Source organism: Lepisma saccharinum, chromosome 2 (genome assembly GCF_977018435.1).
Source record: "Lepisma saccharinum chromosome 2, izLepSacc3.1, whole genome shotgun sequence".
In the NCBI taxonomy this organism is placed as follows: domain Eukaryota; kingdom Metazoa; phylum Arthropoda; class Insecta; order Zygentoma; family Lepismatidae; genus Lepisma; species Lepisma saccharinum.
Genome location: NC_139230.1, coordinates 15470477 through 15490368, shown reverse-complemented (window position 1 = coordinate 15490368; position 19892 = coordinate 15470477). Strand labels below are relative to the sequence as shown.

Here is a 19892-nt window from a genome sequence, read left to right as displayed (position 1 = left end):
TTTATGAATACAGAAGGTTGATCTGTCTATATGTGTCCGATTTTGACGTCTCATCTACTTTCGGAAAAACCACGGGACCACCAGTGGTTGCCCTCGATGCGAGCACCATGGGTCCTGGCAATAGCCCTGCACCGTAACTTCCATTGTAGGAGGCTCCCTTGAAGTACAGGAACGGGAATCTTGAGCCACTCCTCCTGGCAGGCTTTCCCGCGGCCACAGACAGTGGTAACATGACGAGATGTAAGTGCTCTTTTCAATAGGCCAAACCCGCACAAATCCATGGGACTGGCATCAGGTGACTTCACTGGTATGTCCTGGAAGGGAATAGCCTGGATGCCGGTGTCTGCTGCCATTTGTTGCAGAAATCTCTGTGTAGAACGAGACGTATGTGATGAGGCCTTATCCATATGCACACGGACCTAATTTATTGCATTTCCATACAAACGGGGCAGATCGTCTGTATAAATTGGTGTGAGGATACGTTGCTGATAAAATGCAGAGTTGATTTTGCAGTTTTTAGGCACCTGCCAAATCGTTAACTTGCATTCATAGCAGTATCCTGCGACAACCAGAAATTCTTTCGCGAAACTTGCTTTGCACTGACGGATGAGGTCAGGATAGGTTCTTGCATCTCGTGGGGTGAACGTTACGGCTCGAATTTTGCTACAATCTGATAGATAAATCCATGCTTCATCGAGTGTGGCAACAAACTTCCACTTTTCCCTGGATAAATGGCATTCGTAGAAGCGCCTTCAGTGAGTCTTTCTCTCCCTCCGATGGGCCGCAGTGAGGAAGTGTCCACGACTTTTAAATACCATCTGGAGATTTAATTTGTCACGTAGGTTGCGGTTCACAGTGCCATGTGCACTCATCTTGCCATCACATGTTGCATAGGAGGGTTTTCCTGTAGGGTCATTCAGCGCAACTTCCGAGCTACAGGTGGAGTCACCGCAGTACATGGTCGCTTTCTACTCCCCTTTGTGGGTGAACAAAGTGCTGGAACGTCGTGGTGTTTATGTTGATTAATTATGTTCTTGATAGTCGTTAACTCCAATGCACATCCATTTTCCTCGCACTGTTTTTGAATCTGTGTCACGGAAAACTTGGCGTGGAAAAGTGCTACGATGTAGATTTCCCAAAACCAGTTCACTTTGGGAGCCATGATGCACACACCACACACACGCGAACTTGGCGCGATACTAGAGGTCTTTGGCTTTCTCCTTCTGTATAGATGTACAGGGTGCACACCAATTATTAACTGCTGAATTTGTAAGATCATATTTTCACCAATACTGAAAAGAAACAGTTCATATTGCCACCATTTGAAAGAGGAATATTTGCAGTTTCACACAGACCTTAAATGCATTCAACATGTGTACATGTGGCAGGACAGATGTCCAGGCGGTACTCCCATTCTCACCAAACCTTCCCAAGCAAGTGTTGCGTAATGTTTCTGATGGTGGTGTTGATGAGCCTTCATAGTTCTGGGAGTGTCTGTGTAAACATTACATTCCTCCTTCACTTCCAGAATTATTGATAATTGCAACAAGAAAGTTAATTTAAGAAAGAGTATTTAATAAACAATTTCTACTGTAACTACAAGGAATATTCATGTATAAAATTGAAGTGTAGTTATTCAGAATTAAAAATTCCTTGCTTTTCATTCTTTTTTTATTATCAATTCCTATGTTCTAAGACCACCTAATTGGGCAAATAAGGACTAGAACTACAGTTTAAAATGGTATCTGAACCACTATGTTTCTTCACTGGGTATTCAGCCCCTTGATTACAAGGTGAGCTTTTATCTTAACTTTTAACTTGGGTATTTAAAATGTAATCAAGAAATATACATATAGGGCTTCCCCAATGGTGTAGTGGACATCTTGTAATCAAGGGTTCCCAGGTTCAATACCCTTATGCACAGAGTGGTTCAGTTGGTTGGTTCATTTTGTGTTTTAAGTCCACTTTATGCACAGTAAGGCTAATTGGGACTGGACCTACAGTTTAAAGTGGGATCCGAACCACAGTGTGTGTCTACAAGGTATTGAACCCCTTGATTACAAGGCAATGATATTACCACTACACCATCGGGGAGGCATGGAGTGGTTCAGATCCCACTTTATACTGTAGGTCCAGTCCAAATTAGCCTATATGTGCATAAAAGTGGACTCAAAACAAAATATGAAACCAACCTCAGTTCAGAATGTATTTTCTCCAAGATCCTGGTAAATTTTAAGAAACACATGATTTTGTACATAGTCCTTAATGAAATGTACAAAAAATTTATTGAAGTAATCATCTGAAGAACAGGTTTTCTTCACACACACACACACATCTAACAACCTCTACCTCTCTCTCTGTCTATGTGTTTGTGTGCGTAATAGTAGTAGACACAGAAAACACTTACCCAATAAAAAAATCTGGACATTTCTCTGCAACAATCGCACTGTCGTCATCGTATCCGAAGAGCAGGCGATGGAGAATCATAATGAAATGGCCATCAGCCAGAAGGCTCTGGGTAGTAAGCTGGTGTGCCTGGGGGGCAGTGACAGGAAGAATGGGTGCTGTCAGGAGTTGAGAGTTTAGTGGATATGGGAGACAAAAGGGAATGCTTGTTGAGTGGTCTTGCTCAGACCAGGGGGTATGCATGCACTCGTATCCATTCTGTAGGCTCTTTCTCAATGCTCTGTGCTATCCAGAGGTACTGGTTGGTAGGAGTGGATAAATGTTATCTGGCAGCAGTCATTTTTAAATATAGTGATGGTTATTGTTGTGGATGGCAACAGGAAAGTATAGGTGAATTTTTGGTGTTACTTTTCCATCATTAGTGTTTTTTTTTTCTTTTTTAACTTTTTGATGCTATTTTCCCAAAAATGTGCATATTTATTTCAGCATGATTTTATGCCAAATACAGTATATCTAAAATTATGCTTTCATTGTGCTGCTAATACATTCAAAATTATTTCCCCACATTTCTTGTACCTAGGTACACAAATGCCTCCTCTGTGACTGTAGATGACCACATTATCGCCACCAAAATCAATTAACTTTGCTCAGAACAGCAAAATGTTTCTCAAGTGACAAATAAGGCTCCTGTGTGTTGGTAGATGCACACTCGATCAGCACAAAAATCATATCACTTCACTCAGGAATGCAAAACCATTTCTAACACGACAAATACTGCTGTTGTGGCTCCATGTGATGGTAGGTGCAATTCGATTTCCTGTCAGAAGACCGCCACTTTGTTTTGTGATGCCAAATGTTCCCACAGAATGTGAAAAATCATGGGAAACACACATTTACACATGGTTTCATGCAGCTGTTGGAATTATTTCATGTATACAATGCACCATAGTTTTCTTTTGGATAGAATTTTGGAAAAGGTGCACATTATACATGCATATGCATGTTAAGTGTAAAACACAAGAATAATTGGTTTTCATGGTATTTTACATTTTTTAGGCACAAAATGCATTGAAATTTGCAAAAAGGCAACAATTTGCATTCCATGCCAAATTAACATTACAATTTCCTGATTTCAAGGGATGATAATATGATTAGAACATATCACTGCACAAACACCATTTTGAAGAAATTAACGTTTTTCAGTGATATCGCATTTGAGAAAATTCAAGGTCCCTAAGTATAGGTTTGGGTGGAACAGCAGTGGATGATTTGAGGTTGAAGGCTGTGCATGTTTCATGAAGGAAAATATATCGTAGGTGAGGATGTAATGACGCTCAAGATGTAGAGTAGAGTTTGGGGTAGCTGTGTGAATTTGAAAGGTTGAGAGGGTAATATGAATAAGAAACCTCTGGTTGTTCCATCTATTGGTGTTTGGCTAGAAGACTAAAATATTTAGATCAATATTGAGAATATACTACAGTATACTAGAGAAGGTTTATACAGAATTTACAACTACACTAATAGAGAATAAGAAATAATTTTAAAAAATATTAATATTTTACTTTCTTATTTTACAATTACAATTTAAATTTATAAAATATATGATATAATAACACATGTAAAAACATACCACCGACAAAGCAAGTAGCTGTCTTTGTTTCAAACTGCCCACCAACTCGTTAACAGCTTGTTTCGTCATGGCTTTGGTAGCAGTCTTCAGAAGTACTTCTATGCTGCTCTCTGGAATGAATGTTAAAAATGTATTAAAACTGTATTTTGAATCATCCCATACAAACACCAAGCTTTGGCCAACAGTGGATATCCCCCTACCATTGTTGAAAAAGGTAAACTAATGTAAAATTAATAAAAAGTGCAAGATTTGTAATATAAAAATGAAAAACTGGTACACAGAAATTGAATCACTGGTCTTCATCGAGGTAAAATTTATTAATATCACTTAGATAAACCTGATGTCTGTAACATGGTAAAGTGAGCACATATTGGTGGGATTACAAATGAAACTAACCTGACACCAAATTTTTTTTTAAAAAAATGTGTATTTCTGGCCATTTAAATCTTGCATGCTGCAATGCACGAGGATGGTGTGGGCTTAACAGCGCAGTTGGTAGCTGCAGATCTGCTTTCAGGGTAGGGATGCTTTTAGCAGGAACAGGTTGCTTCTTTCACATAATAATCATTTTAGCCAACTAGATTTTGTAAAGCCAGAGCTGATCCATTATCATCAGACTTAAAACATTATATCAATATTGTGGGAATTTCATAATATGATTATCAAAAATAGAAAGAATTATTAACATATTACTGAGTCTCAGCAATATGTGGTAATGGCAACCAATGGGATTTAAGTTGTGAATGTGGCCCAACTAATTATAGTTTTGACAAACTCACAGGTAATAATTATATTCAAATTCATGCCTCGATAAGTTAAATCAAAATTTAGATGAATATCACAAAATAATATTCCATGCTAGTAGGGAGTGAGTGGTCATCCTAGTGAAATTTGAACTGCTGATCTTGGTATTAGATGCAGAACAAAAATACTTATGCACGTACACTGTCAAACTTCAACCTTCTAGATCAACTAATTATCCAAGGTTAAGAATTCACACAGTAAGGATAGCCTGATAGTAAGCATGCTGGTGCTAACAGGGGTGAACCATGATCGCAACTACAGGTTGCAGGGGTGAAGATGAGTTAAGATTTGGAAGATTGAACATGAAACAACATACCAACCACTAAGCCAGGATGAGAAAAGACAAAGTAGCAACAACCATGACAGGTGGGAAATTGGTAAGTCACAGGTGCTCCATGCACGTGCATATATAGCACATGCAAACTTAAGCCAGAAGGGTAGGGTCTCAAAGAAGCTCGTTCATTTCAAGCTGAAACTGTTGAGTTCCATTACATTTTGGAGGGAAACTGGAAAAAGGAATGATATATGATCAAAATGTGAGAAACATTGCATAAAGGGCCAAATTTTTAATGATAATTAAAATTAAAAAGGCTCTAAGTCCTAGTCAAAGCAAGTTCAACAATGGCAGAAAAGGTCCCACTGTTGGTGAAAAATGAAAGATAAAGACTAGGGTTGAGGTGATACCACTTTGAACCGAAACCGATATTGATGCTGATACTCTCACCGATACTGATACTTGTATAATTCCAATTTAAAATATACAGGAATAGGATGAGAAAATGTGCCAGAAGGGTGGATAAACACAAATTAAGGAGGAGACAGTAAACACTTACCACACAAAAAGCAATAGCTTGATATTTCAGAACCCAGGTCGCATTGTCATTGGAGAAGAGAGAGATCGTGGTTACGAAGTGTTGAGGCACAGAATACTGATGGCAGGCAGCATCACTACCGTCAGTATTGCCAGAAACCGTAGATAGAAAACAAATTTTCTTTCACCAGTGTTTCCTGCATGGTGGGTGGGTGGTTTCGGGAAGAGGGGAACGGGTTATTGGTTGGCTAGGTTGAGTCCGGGGGTATAGTGGCATGCATGCATGGGCCCTTTCCCATCGCCAGCAAAAAGATGTGTTTGTGTGTGTGGGGGGAGGGGGTAAAAGATGGATAATGGCAACACGGCAACAGTTGTTGAAGGTGGTATTATGGCTGTATGGTGTGGATGGCAACTGTGAAATCAGAGTTTTGAGTAGAGGAACTGTGATTATTGATCCCTAGGTTCAAGGGGGTGGATGTTTCGCCCAGGTAGAAGTTGCCGCAGATTTGGCAGATGAAGGTTTAAAGAGCCTATATATCAGGCTTGAAAAAATTTTCATCAAAGCTAGGTGCCAGCTCTAAAAATCAGGTGCCAGGAAACTACCTACTAGCAATTGTGCATACTACAGTGTGTTTCAAAAGTCGCACAACCCAAACTTTGAAAATGTATACCATGAAAACCGTAAGAGGTATTTACACCAGGTTTTCTGCACTAAACTAATCATGTACGCTATCACTGGGTTAATAAGTTTATGTTAGCATGTATCCAAATAAAAGCAATTACATTATTTTAAAAAAATATTGTTAATTTGCTGAAAACATCTGAGAATTGATTTTCAACAATATATACCAACGTAGAAAATTTCAACGAAAAAATGCAGGTTCAACCAGGACTCAAGCATGTGTCTCTGATATACCGTGACATTGATCTAACCACTGAGCTACTGAGCCAGCCTGGCCTCGCCTGATTTTCTGCTGTCGCTGTTTTACCTGCTGGAATCTTCTCTGCCAGTGCTACGGCCATGGGATCTGTTGCCTTTGAAATACAGTATACTTTGATGTTGCCTGGTTCCTCCTAGCGTAGAGATGTTAATTATTGAAGATCAGGCACACACAGGAAATGTACTATCTAGAAATTTTCAGCGAAAAATGCATTAACATCTCTATGGTATGCCAGAGACCCAGGTTCAGGTCCTGGTCCTAATCGATCCTGCATTTTTTGCTGAAAATTTCTACGTAGTACATCTCCTGTGTGTGCCTAATCTTCAATAATAATACCAACTCTTAACAATTTGTGGGATCATTTGTTGGTGTTTGACTAGTCGTAAAACAGTTGCTTTGTGAGGTACAGCAGAAGCAGGGGATTTTTCTTGGAAAACCTCTTGCACATGAGTGTAAGAATGAGTAGTAAAATACTCTTCAGCAATGCACATGTGCTGCTCCAAAGAATATGCCATGCTGAATCAATTAAAAGAACAGGCATAGTAGCGTCAAAAGTGAGCAAAGAGAATTCAGTGTAACCAGGGGCAGACTAGGATTCTCTCAAGAGTCCAATTTCGGCACAAAATCTTGGTTTATGATTTTTTACGTAAATGTATAGCCAATACTTAGGCACATGTGACGTGCGGCTGTTGACAATATTTCGACCTGCTAGCAGTGCCATATAATATCCCAAAAATTTATTTAAATTCTCTGTATGGAGAAAACTGATAATTTTAAGCATTGAAAAATATCTCAATGGATGAGACTTTATAATGCAGAAAACCCGGTGTAAATATCTGTTACGGTTTTCATGATATACATTTTCAAAGTTTGGGTTGTGGAACATTTGAAACACACTGTATAAGAAGCTGAGCATCACGGTATTCAAAACATCGCTAAATCATTCGAGAAAACAGGAAATGGGGTGTTGGGGGACAAAGAGTAAGAAGTTATTACTGATTCTCTGGAATGTTCACAACATTGATTTTAAAAGAAAATCATTTGCTACATTGCTGTACTGCAATTTGAACTTAGAATCATCAAAATTTCGTACATATCACAGCAAAAGATCACAGTCGCCAAGCTGAAATTTTTAGTCGCCACGGCGACCTGGCGACCGGGATTTTTCGAACTCTGGGCATGCATGCCACTATACCCCCTGGACTCAACCTAGCCAACCAATAACCCTTTCCCCTCTACCCGAAACCACCCACCCACCATGAAGTAAACACTGGTGAAAGTAACTTTGTTTTCTATCTACTGTTTCTGGCAACACTGACGGTAGTGATGCTGCCATCAGTATTCTGTGCCTCGACACTTCGTAACCACGATCTCTTTCTTCTCCGATGACAATGCGACCTGGGTTGTGAAATATGAAGCTATTTCAAATATGAGAGAAATATTATAAGAAGTTAAGAGCGAGATAATAGTGTCCTCCTACCCTTACCCCCAATGTTGAAAAATGAGATCATGCCTCTTCAACCTCCTATAAAACTAAGGGATCAATCTTACATTAAATCATTCGTGAACACAAGAATAATTGGCAATTTACCAGCCCCGGTCGGACATGACTTCTAAAACTAACAGTAAAGCTGTAATGTAAAACCAATCTTGTCTCTTTTTTTGTCCTTTAACAAAGAATAAAAATTTGTAAACAAAATGTAAGGAGAGAATGATAACTAACCAGTCTCTTGCTTCTTTATCAGGCGATTGACTTTAGTACAGTGATATTCTGATGTGACTTTGCTTTCGACATATATACTTTCGGCAAATGATTTCTGAAAAAGAAGTAATTGCATAGTTCTATCCATTGGTGTGGAGGAAAATCCAAACCCATCACTACATGTTCCAGAAAGTACTGAGACACGTCCACCACGTGGACAATGACTGTTTTGAATGTGGGAGGTCTCTAAGGAGAGAGATGTCTACAATACACCAGGTGCCTTGTTGGCACTGGGATCTTATTTGGGATTATTGTTACACGAGACAGCATCTGTGGGAACAAAGTTTGGTAGACTTCCAAGGAACTCCTATGGGGAAAATTTCACGTTACCCTTGATTTGCAAGATACTTGACCGCGAGTCTTATCTGCGTATGGATTCTTTGTCACGTACTGTTCACGGAACTTGAGTCCACGTTCAACTAACAAATGCACAAATACGTACTTTTCAGTTTTTTCTCAAAGCCAAAGGTAAGTTGGAAAAGGTGAATGAAACTTTGAAAAGGAACAAATTTTGGTTTTGGCTACTCTTCTAGACACTCAAAGACAATATCGGCTAGTTTCGGTGCAAAAATGTGAACCGATACTTTCCAATTCCGATACCAATACATCTGGGACATGGTATCAGTATCGGCTCGGCCCTAATAGACACACATAGTATGATAAAAATGTGAGAAAAGCATTGCAGAAGAGCTCAGATGTTAAGGAAAAATAAATTGAAAATGCTCGGCCCCTGGCCCCGAGTCCACAATCCACCACTGGGCATGCAATAAAAAATTCGTATCACTCACTCAAAAATGAATATATAGAAAGGCTTAACACTTCACAAAATGGATACTGACAAATGTAGTTTCAAAGTCAGTGTAAACATGTGGGTCTAAATGCTGGTCGACATGCTCCCACTAGCGAGCTGGCCACAGCTCCACATCCAAGTTTTCTATGAAATGCACTGTAGAACCATTACAAGTCTCATGGAAATAGATAAGTGCATTTACTCAATTTTTGTTTGCAATGACATTTAGATACTCACGCTCAGAATCCGTGAAGCTGATATTCGAGAATGAAACTGAATCATTGAAGAACTTGTAACCCTCTGTTGTTCGTCTAGAAATAAAACCCTCACTTTTCCTTTTTTCCCTCACGTCACTCTGGCGATGCATGGCCAACCCAATGCTTCTAAACTCGCGAGGTCCTAGGAACAAGAGAGATTAAAAAGGATAGTGTTACATGCAGCTCTTAATATGCAATTATATTACACAAAGGAAAATTCTCTTGGTCCAGTTTTCTATTAGACAGACTGCAACAAACTGGCCAAGCATATCTATAAGAAAAATGAAGAAAATTACATTATGAAGTTCTCCTGTACTATAAGTAACAACTCATAAAAGTAGGAGTTAATTTAACAGTATGACCTGACTGCATGTCATCCTATGAAGAAGTCATTGTGGACAAAGTCAATGAAATCTACTTGGGTCCAGTTGGCAGAATCATCCTCTTATCCCTGATTTTTGTTACTGTAGTACTACCAAATTTCTTCAATAGTTGTTGCACTGAAGATTTATCAAATTCAAAGCAGACCTCCATGGTGGAATGGTTAGCATAACATGCTATGATGCCAGGAGTCCTGGGTTTGAATTCCAGCCTGGACATGGGTAATTTACTCCGATAAGCTTACTTTTCAGTTTTACCACGTTAAATTTTCTCGCGATCGATCGAGCTCACATGCACGCAGTTTGAGCTTTGTACTTTCATATTTCCACCAATCCCTTAGGTTAGGGGAATGATTCATATTGTATCTAAAGATATATGTTTGGCAGGTATGTGGCTATAGGTAATTTACTCTGATAAGCTTAGTTTTAATTTTTTCAGGTAAATCGATCGTGAGAAAAATTTACATGGAAAAATTAGAAGTAAGCTTATCAAGAGTAAATTACCTATCTCCGTGTACCTGCCAAACATATATCTTTCGATACAATATGGGCATGGGTGTTATTTGTGAGTGTCCTTTCATAAATCACATTATCACTTGTACCTACCTGTCTTTGTCACTAGTGAAAAGTGACAGACAAGTAATGCTCAATAACAAAAAACAAATCAAATTCCATCTCTGGTTCTCAGCAACATAACTGCAAACAGGATCATCTTAACTGTAAGCCAGCATCTTGTTAGGTTTTAATAATGCAGAATAGCCAATAAATAATTCTTTCCTCCTCCTTCTGCTCATTATTGCTACTGTTTAAGAGTTCCAAAAATTCCCACTTCCATCTTTGCTTAATCTCAATTTAAATTTCCTAGTAAAGCTGCTCTTAGTTCTCTAGTTAAAATATACATTTTATCTTATCTCATTTTTCTTGCTGCATCTTTGTTCTTTAACTTTTCCATTCATGAGCTATGTTCTTGCTTTTGCATAAATTCTTAGTGTTTGTTCTCATGCCTTTGTATTCTTTAACTGTCCTTGTTCTATCCATAATTTTTAATTTAATCTGGCTTTGTTTTTCTCTTCTATGTTTGGATGACATTCCTGTTATTTCTTTCCCTTTTGGCCTCATATCCTAGTACCTGTTCTGCCGAGTTCTCAATTCTTTCTTTAATGTTTTATCATTTATCCTCAATTCCATTGTATTTTTCCAATTGTTGTTCCTCCATTTCTGAACAGCATCTTTGAACTTCTTGTATATACATCTTCTTTATTTCCAAGTCTTTGATTCCTTACACAATATACCTTTTGTCTTACTACATGTGTATTTCTATATTAAAATATTTTACAGAGATATTTATTTTGCACCAGATAATAATCCATATCACTGTCTGCTCCCATGTGGCATGTCTTATATCCATCATTACATAATTAATTTCATTTTTTGTGTATCCATCCACTGACACTCACCTTTCTTATGTGGAAAATATATAATTTTAATTATAAATTATTACTTGTAGCAAAATCAACTGATCTTTTTCCATTTTCATTAATATTTCATGCAGACTATGTATTCATATTGCAGATCTACAGTTCTCTTCTTTACCTATCTTTGCATTAACTCCCCAATTATTATCTTTGCATAATGTCCTCGTCTCTGTTGATATACTTCATTAAGTTTGTCATAAAAAGTGTCCTTCATATGTGAATACTTCACTTCAGTTTCTGGACAGTCTTTGATTTCTGTTCAGGATTTTTAGCAAAATGTTACCAGAAATGTTGTAGAAGAGAATGAAGAAATAAGGATAATGTGGAGAAATTTCTGAACATGAAAAAAAGGGAAATGAACATGAAGAAGTGAAGGAAATATTAAATCTCACATGGAAGAAAGTAGAGGAAACACTGAAGAGATTGATTTGATTGATTTAGTTTATTTTACTTCGAGTCTTCTGTCTCTTGGCTAATTTGCGAAGATGGGGATGAGTGATGAAATTGATATACATTCACAAACAACCAAGCCCAAGCTGGATTCAAACCAGGACCCTTGGCGTCGCAGTGCAATGTGCTAACCACCCTGCTACAGGGTCAGGCGAAACACTGAAGAGAATGAAGAAATAATTTCATAATCAAATAATTTTCATACTCACCTGGAAATATGAAGTGCCAGTTGAAATTATACTAGGTGCAGGAGTGATTGGTGTGCAGTGGCTGTACAAAGTAATGAAAACAGTGTGGCAAGAGAAAGAAGTGCCAAGAGAAGGGGGACAGAACGGAATGTAGAAACTACAGAGGAATGACATTGATGTGCCACTCAGCAGTGTATGAGAAAATATTATAGAAAAGTAAGGATGTGATGAAGCTGAAAATTTACCAATGCCGATGTACTCACCGATAATTTTTGGAACCGAGACAGATGCCGATATTTAACCGATTCTGATACATAAGATTATTCAACAGAAATGGCATGTTATTTTCAGCATGACAAAAATAAATTTGCTATGTACATTTCTATCGCATATCATATGTATATACATATATATTCTCAAGAGATACGAATGTACATTTGCATCTACAAAAAGTGGTTATGTGAACCTTTAAGCAGAACATAGATTCTCAAGAGATTTAACATTAGTACACAAGCAGTTCGTTGAAATGCAAAATGAATTCCTGTTCTTAATGTAAATTTAATGCTGGCAGATTCAACTTCAGAAACACAAGTTTTAGAAGCACTTCTAGAAGTAACCAACTTCTTCTCTATCTCAAATCTGTCCAGCAACACTGAACACTCATTCACTGAATACTTTTGCAGCAGGTATCCCAAGTATTTAGTGCCACTTGCTTCAGGTTTGGATACTCATGTTTGAACTTACAATACAACAGCGGATCCTGGTCACGTGGACTAGTTGGTTCAGCAATGCACCGTTTTATTTCTGATTTTGAGGTAGGTTGATCCTCTGAATGAGAGTTTGCAATAATTTTATTACAAAAACTCTACAATGATGAAGAATCATAATCTAATTTTCAATAAATCTTACAAAACTAAACTATAAAACTTATTAGAAGGTAAAACTCTAGTATTATCTGTACCAGTTTAAATATCGGATTTGTGCCAATTTTCATACATCTATACCGCGTTTGGTAGAACCTGTCCCGCTTCCCGCGCTAGGGAGCGCTCAACAGTTTCCGTGCTGGGGAAAGTCAAAGCCAGGCAGCCAATTAAAATACGCAACGTCGCAACAGCGTCTACGTAAACGCCTCTCTTCTGGCTTTCATTCGCTCCTCGCTGCCCAGCAGACGATTTTTTCCTCGTTTCTCATTGACACCGAAACTGTTGAGCGCTCCCTAGCGCGGGAAGCGGGACAGGTTCTACCAAACGCGGTATATAATCGGCTTTGGCACATCCCTAGAGAACAGAATAAGGGAAGTAACAGAGCTGAACATGAGAGAGGAACAGTATGGATTCAGAAGAGGCAAATCAACAGTAGATCCGATATTCACCACAAGGCAATCACAGGAAAGGCACTTTGAGTATGGAAATGATTTGATTATGGAATAAAACAAAGTTAAATTGTACTAAGTTAATTATGATTATGGCATTCCAAGATATAGAAAAGGCATATGATAGCATGGTCAGAACCAATATTTGGAATGCTCCAAGAGATAAAGAGTAGAGGAAGAGATAGTTGTGTAGAGTGCAGAGCACATACAAGGACAACCAGAGTTGTGTGAAGACACCAGTCGGAAGAACGGAGTGGTTCATTATAAGTAATTGACTAAAACAGGGAACTGCTCTTTCCCCACTGCTCTTCATAATTACAATGGATGCAATTAACTAAAAGGTGTGAAAAAGATAGGAGAGGAAGAGATGAAGGCCCTGTTGTTTGCTGATGACATAGTAATATGGGGAAGCATTGAAGAAGTAGTACAGAGACAACTTGATAATTGGAATCAGGAAATCAGAACAGCAGAAATAAAATTCAGTGCAGAAAAGAGCGAGGTGCTAATAACAACAAGAAACAGAGCCAGAAATGTACTAAGAATACAGGTGAACATGGAAGAGTTGAGGGTAGTGGAGAGTTTCAAATATCTAGGAAGCATAATTGAGAGAAGTGAAAGAATACAGAAGGTTGTTTCACGTTGATGGAAACGATTTCAATCACCAGGGAGCAGCACGTAGGCATAGCACAGAGCAGCCAGAGCCAGTAGGACGAAAGTACTGTGTGTTGACTTGCAAAGACGATGGTTGGTGTGTGAGTGAGTGTTTATATTGCACCAAAAATTCCAGTCTTTTGGGAGGGGTACATCTGTGCCCTTTCCGACGTTGGTTATAGTTATAGCCAGATAATTAAACAGTGCTACATGAAAGCATTCCATGTGTCAAAGAAGGACATCAATGCAGTGTTGAATCGCCATAAAGCTTGCACTGTACCTGTTGCTGGAACCAGTCAAAGTGGGCCTCGGACATATCGGAAGCCCAAGTGTTCCTCCGATGTTGTGTGGAAAGTGAGATCCTTGGTGCGATGTGAAAAACCTGCAACGCAAAGAGTGATTGCACAGGCAGTGCAATGTTCCCCTGCAACTGTAAATCACATCATAGCCCAATATTTACAACTCGTGCGGAAGCACAAGGTTGAAGTTCATAAGTTGCGTGCCTCACATGTCCAGGAGTGGAAGACCAACAGTCGGAAGCTCTACGAACGACATCTGGCAGGGGACCGCTGGAAATATGAGGTGTCCCTGGATGAAGCATGTCGGGATGTGGTAAAAAAAAAAGGGCCATCTGCTATCGTCCACATGATGCAAGAGGTCGATCTGAGTGGGTACGTGAATGTGCTGAAAGTTTTCCAAGCGGGTTCATGGTTGTTGGTGGTTACTGCCATAACGGCAAACTTCCACTGTGCAGAGTGGGAAAAAAGGCTAAAATACATACAGCCTATTACCAGATGAATATTTTGGAGCCACTTTACAGACATAATATTCCTTCTCTCTATGGCAGCAACACATCTCGTGTTGTCATCCACCAGGACAAGGCTTCCAGTCATACGCCAAAGACCATGCAGGCATACCTGGATCAGATGGCACGTGAAACGGGCATTCATGCAATTCCGTTTACAGACATCCCTGTGAAATCCCCCAATGCCTCTTCCATGGATTTTTGTGGGTTTCTGTTGTTGAAACGAGCCTTGGGAAGCAGACGGCCCCGCACAATTGAGGGTCTTTGGAAAGCTTGTCAGGAGAAATATGATCGATTGGACCAATGTCTTCTTCAACGCAGTCTCATCCAATGGAAACTCCGCTGCAGGGCCATTGCTGCAAGACAGGGGTATCACGTGGAGCACCACTGCTCAAGGCATCACGGTTTTTCTTAAGGTGAGGTGGGTTCTAACTTTGTTACCATGGACGTGAAACGACCTTCTGTATATGAGGAGGTAAACAGAGGAGGTCAAATGGGTGGTGGACTCTATCAAAGCATTCAAAGATTAATATGTAACAGGGATGTATCTATGAAATGCAAGAATGTAATATGCAGTGGAAAGAACAGATAGCAGAGAGTATTAGCAGAACAGGACAAGATTGGAACACCATGGAAAGAGAGGAGTGGTGGAAGACCACAAGAAAATGGAGAGGCTTGACTTCTATGCTGACCCAGCCAACTGTCTGGAAGATTTTGCAAACCCAATTGCGACTGAAACCGTACCTCATAGTTATTGCAAATGTTACAACCAGACGGCCTCGTCAAATGATATGAATTTTGTAATTCCATGCAGGATGCTATGGAGGACGATGGTTTTCTTGAGCTTCTGCTGTTTAGTGACGAGGCAACATTCCATTTGAGTGACAAGGTTAATCGCCATAATGTTCTTATCTGGGGTACTGAACAATCACATGCTACAGTGCAACATGAAAGAGATTCCCCAAAAGTGAATGTGTTTGCTGCAGTGTCTAAATCAAAAGCATATGGTCTCTTTTTCTTCGCAGAGAACACTGTGATGGGTATGTCATTCCTCGATATGCTGCAGTTGTGGTTATTTCCACAAGTGAAAGAGAATTCCAATAACTTCATATTCCAACTTGATGGGGTGCCACCCCATTGGCACACTACGGTGCATCGCTACCTGAACGAAGAACTCCTGCACCATTGGATTGGGCGATGTGCTGAAGATGACTTAGCCTTTTCCCATGGCCACCTAGATCTCCCAACCTAATGGTTTCTGATTTTCTTACCCTTTGGGGGCATGTGAAAGAGACAGTGTATGTGCCACCACTACCAACAACTTTTGTTGAGCTGCAGGATCGCATTACAGCTTCATTTATGACCATTAGTAGAGATATGATAGTGCATGTGTGGAGTGAACTAGACTATCGCATAGATGTGTGATGAAAGGAAGTTCCATTTGAACATTTGTGAAAGTACATCTGAAACTTGGACAGTTTCTGTTCATTTTCATGTATCACTCTTTATTGTATGTGTTATATATTTCTTAATGCAGCCCTTTCAAACCTGATGAATCATTTATAATTACCCTTTATAAATGCTTTTTGTGAATCTGGGAGATTGCAGTACCAGGAAACAAACATCAGAACAGCAGAAACAGGAAACAAAGTCACACAGAGGGAGAATTAACCTTCAGCTTCCGGATGGTCAATAGCACGCGGCAACAATTAACATGCCACTTCTTGAAAACTACACATGATATACTAGTTCTGTCTTTTTTTTCATTAGTTTACATCTAAAGGTATTACTTACTCAAATTACAAAACAATACACTTATTGTTACTATTATTAACAAGTGCCATTTGAAAAAGCCATTTATTTCCCTTTTGTTACTATGGGATAAATTGAAGATAAAAGGCTGTAACATCTCAAATAATGCATCTTTTTGAACAATTTAAATTGAAAATGTAAGAATTAGTAAAAAAGCAACATTTTAAGTAACATCTGACAATTAAGGGTCAGAGGGAGGGGGGGGAGCAGGGGTGAAGGCCAAAAGTTTGAAATTTTCCGTAATTATGCAAAATTCCCAAACACCAGTGCTTCCCTCCAAATTTGGTAAATTAAGCATCCATAGGACCAATGCTAGAAGCGAAATTCTGGACAATGTCCCAAAGCTGGCAACACTGCTGCTTTCTAAATGTTGTTATTTTTTTAACCAAGAAGTATCAGTCTGATTGATTTCAACGGAACTTTGCACAGTTGTAGGAATGTACCACCGATACATACTACATTTTTCATTCACTTCAGTCTATTGAAGGGGAGGGAAGGAGTTTTTCTTCTTCTTCCTTTAACACTAACTATTGGGAAGCACAATGTATAAATTTTACCTCTGCTAAAACCCCTGTCCTTAAGAGAGAAAACAAAACCAATTTCATCTGTCTATGACAATTAGTTCTCGAGTTACAATTTTCTTTGTACTTTGCAGCAAGTTTGAAAAGCATGCACTTGAAAAGGTGCCGGATTCAACGAGAATACAGGTGAACAACTGGTCTGGCAGATAAAGGTTAATAACTTCGGAATGTATCCACCATGGAACCAAATAGTGGCATAGGAGGATCTGTTCCATCAGTGGCAGGATCAACAAGAAAAGGAATGGAAATGGGGAATGAATATAGTTGATCTTTCAAGAAAAGGGTCGTTTGAAAAGTTCTAAGAATGACAAAGATAAAAACACAGTTACTTTTTGAATTTGTTTTTGTTGTTCTACATAGTCTCCCTTGAGAGCAATTCACTTCATCCAGCAATGTTCCAGCATCATGACCCCATCATGAAACACAGATTTCTCAAGGCTTGCAAAATAGTCCTCCACTGCTGCTTTCTAGTCTTCATCTAATGAAAATCTGTTCCACCGACGATTTTTTTAAGCTTTGGGAACAGATAAGAATTTGAGGATGCAAGTTCAGGCAAATAAGAGTGTATGGCAGCAAATGATACTTCTATTTGTTGATTTTTTGCCATTGCAACAACACACGTGTGTGATGCTAGAAAAACCTATATTTTTACCGTAAAATTCGGAAAACAAACAGATAGCGGCGATTATACCGGTAAAGTAATAGCAACGTATCCCTTCTCAAGTGGGGTGGCATTGTCCTGATGCATGATGATTTTCTTCTTCTCCAATCCTGATTCTTTTGCATGAATATTTGTGTCCAGTTGGTCGAGAAGGTTATCATAGTACTGTTCATTGATAGTGGATCCAGTTTGGAGATAATCTATCAAAAGGATGTCCTTCGCATCCACAAAAATCAATGTCATAATTTTCCCAGCTGATTTGACAGCCTTCGTCTTCTTTGGTGGTGGTGAAACATGATGCTTCCACTTTTTGATTGTTCTCTTGTCTCTGGCATCTAGTAGAGTATCTATAGTGAGAAATCTGCACACAAAATAGGTTGTGTACTTCTTAAAGCAGGCCAGACATTCATTGGACATTCGCATCCCCATTCACTTCTGATCGACTGTCAACAGGTGCAGCACCTATCTTGCAGACATTGTTCTTATTTCCAATTGTACCATCAAAATACGAAACACCTGTTCACCTGAGATGCCCATAGCTTAGGCAATTTCACGCACTTTTAGACAACTATCCTCCAATACCATATCATGGACCTTTTCAATCATTTCTGCCATCATAGATGATTTTGGCCTTTCGCTATGTGAGTCATGTTCTAAGCTCTTACGACCATGCCTAAAGACGGTAATCCTTGTTGACACAGTGGCAAATGAAGGAGCACTCTCTCCTAAAGGGTCCTTCGGATCAGCATGAATTTCTGTTGCCTTCGTTCCCTCTTTTGCAAAGTACTTTTATCACTGCACGGTGGTCAATCTTATCCATTTTGCACTACACTCACACCTGCTCTGCTGTTCCTGCCTCTCGACACAAAACAGCGGTGATACTATGAATGTGCTTCCTTGAAGGGTGGTGGATTCCATTGGCATGCATAATTCCGAACTACTGCGGCCATTTGTCAATCATTCTTAGAACTTTTCAAATGACCCTCGTATAATAAAAAAAATATTAAACAAAATATTTTTAGGTAGCAATCATTTCTATTTATCATTACACAAAAAGGAAGGATAAAAAAAGTATATAAAAATAGTAAAGCCAATCCCTTTATCATGAATTCATGGGGTTATCAATGTAGGAATCCACATATTTTCAATCTCAGCCACATGCTCTGGCTGCCCTTCCCAACCAGGGTTGTCCCCAGATATTTACTGATTGGTGACTGGGTAAGTCCCAGAGTCAATTTATGTAGGGATTTGTTGAAAAAAATCCAATCTGAGATCTGTTTCCTGGTACAAAACCTTGGACTTTCGTACGAAGGTCAGAAAACCACCATGGCTCACAACACATGGGTTTGTTTGATTGAGTTTGTGCTTTTAATCCACTTTATGCACAGTAAGGCTACTCGGGACTCGACCTACAGTTTGAAGTGTGATCCAAACCACTATGTGCCTCCACCAGGTATTGAACCCAGGACCCCTTGATTACAAGATGACAATGCTACCATTACGCCATCGGAGAGGCCACAACATATGGCAGTAAAAATACAGAGAAACTAGTACTCACTTTTATCCGCGAAGCTGTTTTTTCTTCTTTTTCGATTAATTTCAGTGGCCACTGCCACGATCCTCATTTGAACTTGCTGCGCTGTTGCTTGGCGTGGGTCTTTTGTTCGTAGTTCTCTGGCTGCCGTTAGGTGCGCTGTGCATCTTGGTGCGTCGTCTGCTATTTCCTGGCGATAACTGCTGCAGTAGTGGAATCCAAGTGTGGTGCGCTTGCCCGCTATCGATGTTTAGTTCGTGCGGGAAGTGCATTATGGCATGCGTTTCCTTGATTTTGGTGTCTATGAGCGTGTGGGCAGTGTGTTTGACTCGAACCTTTTGAATTTTATGGCTATTGTATTTGATATGTTTCGCAAGACCAGTAGTGGGTTGGGCTTTTTTTGCATCTGCTAGGTGCTGTTGGATTCTTTCATTGACAGATCTGATGGACCTGCCGATGTAATGAGCCTTGCATTCACATTCTGCATCGTATACACCTGGGTTGTCAAGTGGGGAGAGGAAGTACCGTTTGTGCTTGCTCAGTTTATTAGTTATTTTGGAGTTGACATAGTAGATATGTACA

The 19892-nt window shown here is 39.3% G+C and overlaps 1 protein-coding gene across 3 annotated transcripts in view; it reads right to left on the bottom strand.

The window, feature by feature from the left end:
• Window positions 1–19892, bottom strand: part of LOC145983927 (uncharacterized) — a 128561-nt gene that overhangs the window by 85454 nt on the left and 23215 nt on the right. For all 3 annotated transcript variants that reach the window (XM_083117091.1, XM_083117089.1, XM_083117090.1), the window contains exons 6-7: window positions 9382–9543; window positions 4037–4146 (exon numbers count right to left, since the gene is read on the bottom strand). In XM_083117091.1, coding sequence (XP_082973217.1) covers window positions 4037–4146; window positions 9382–9543 — 272 coding nt within the window. The remainder of the gene's footprint in view (window positions 1–4036; window positions 4147–9381; window positions 9544–19892) is intronic.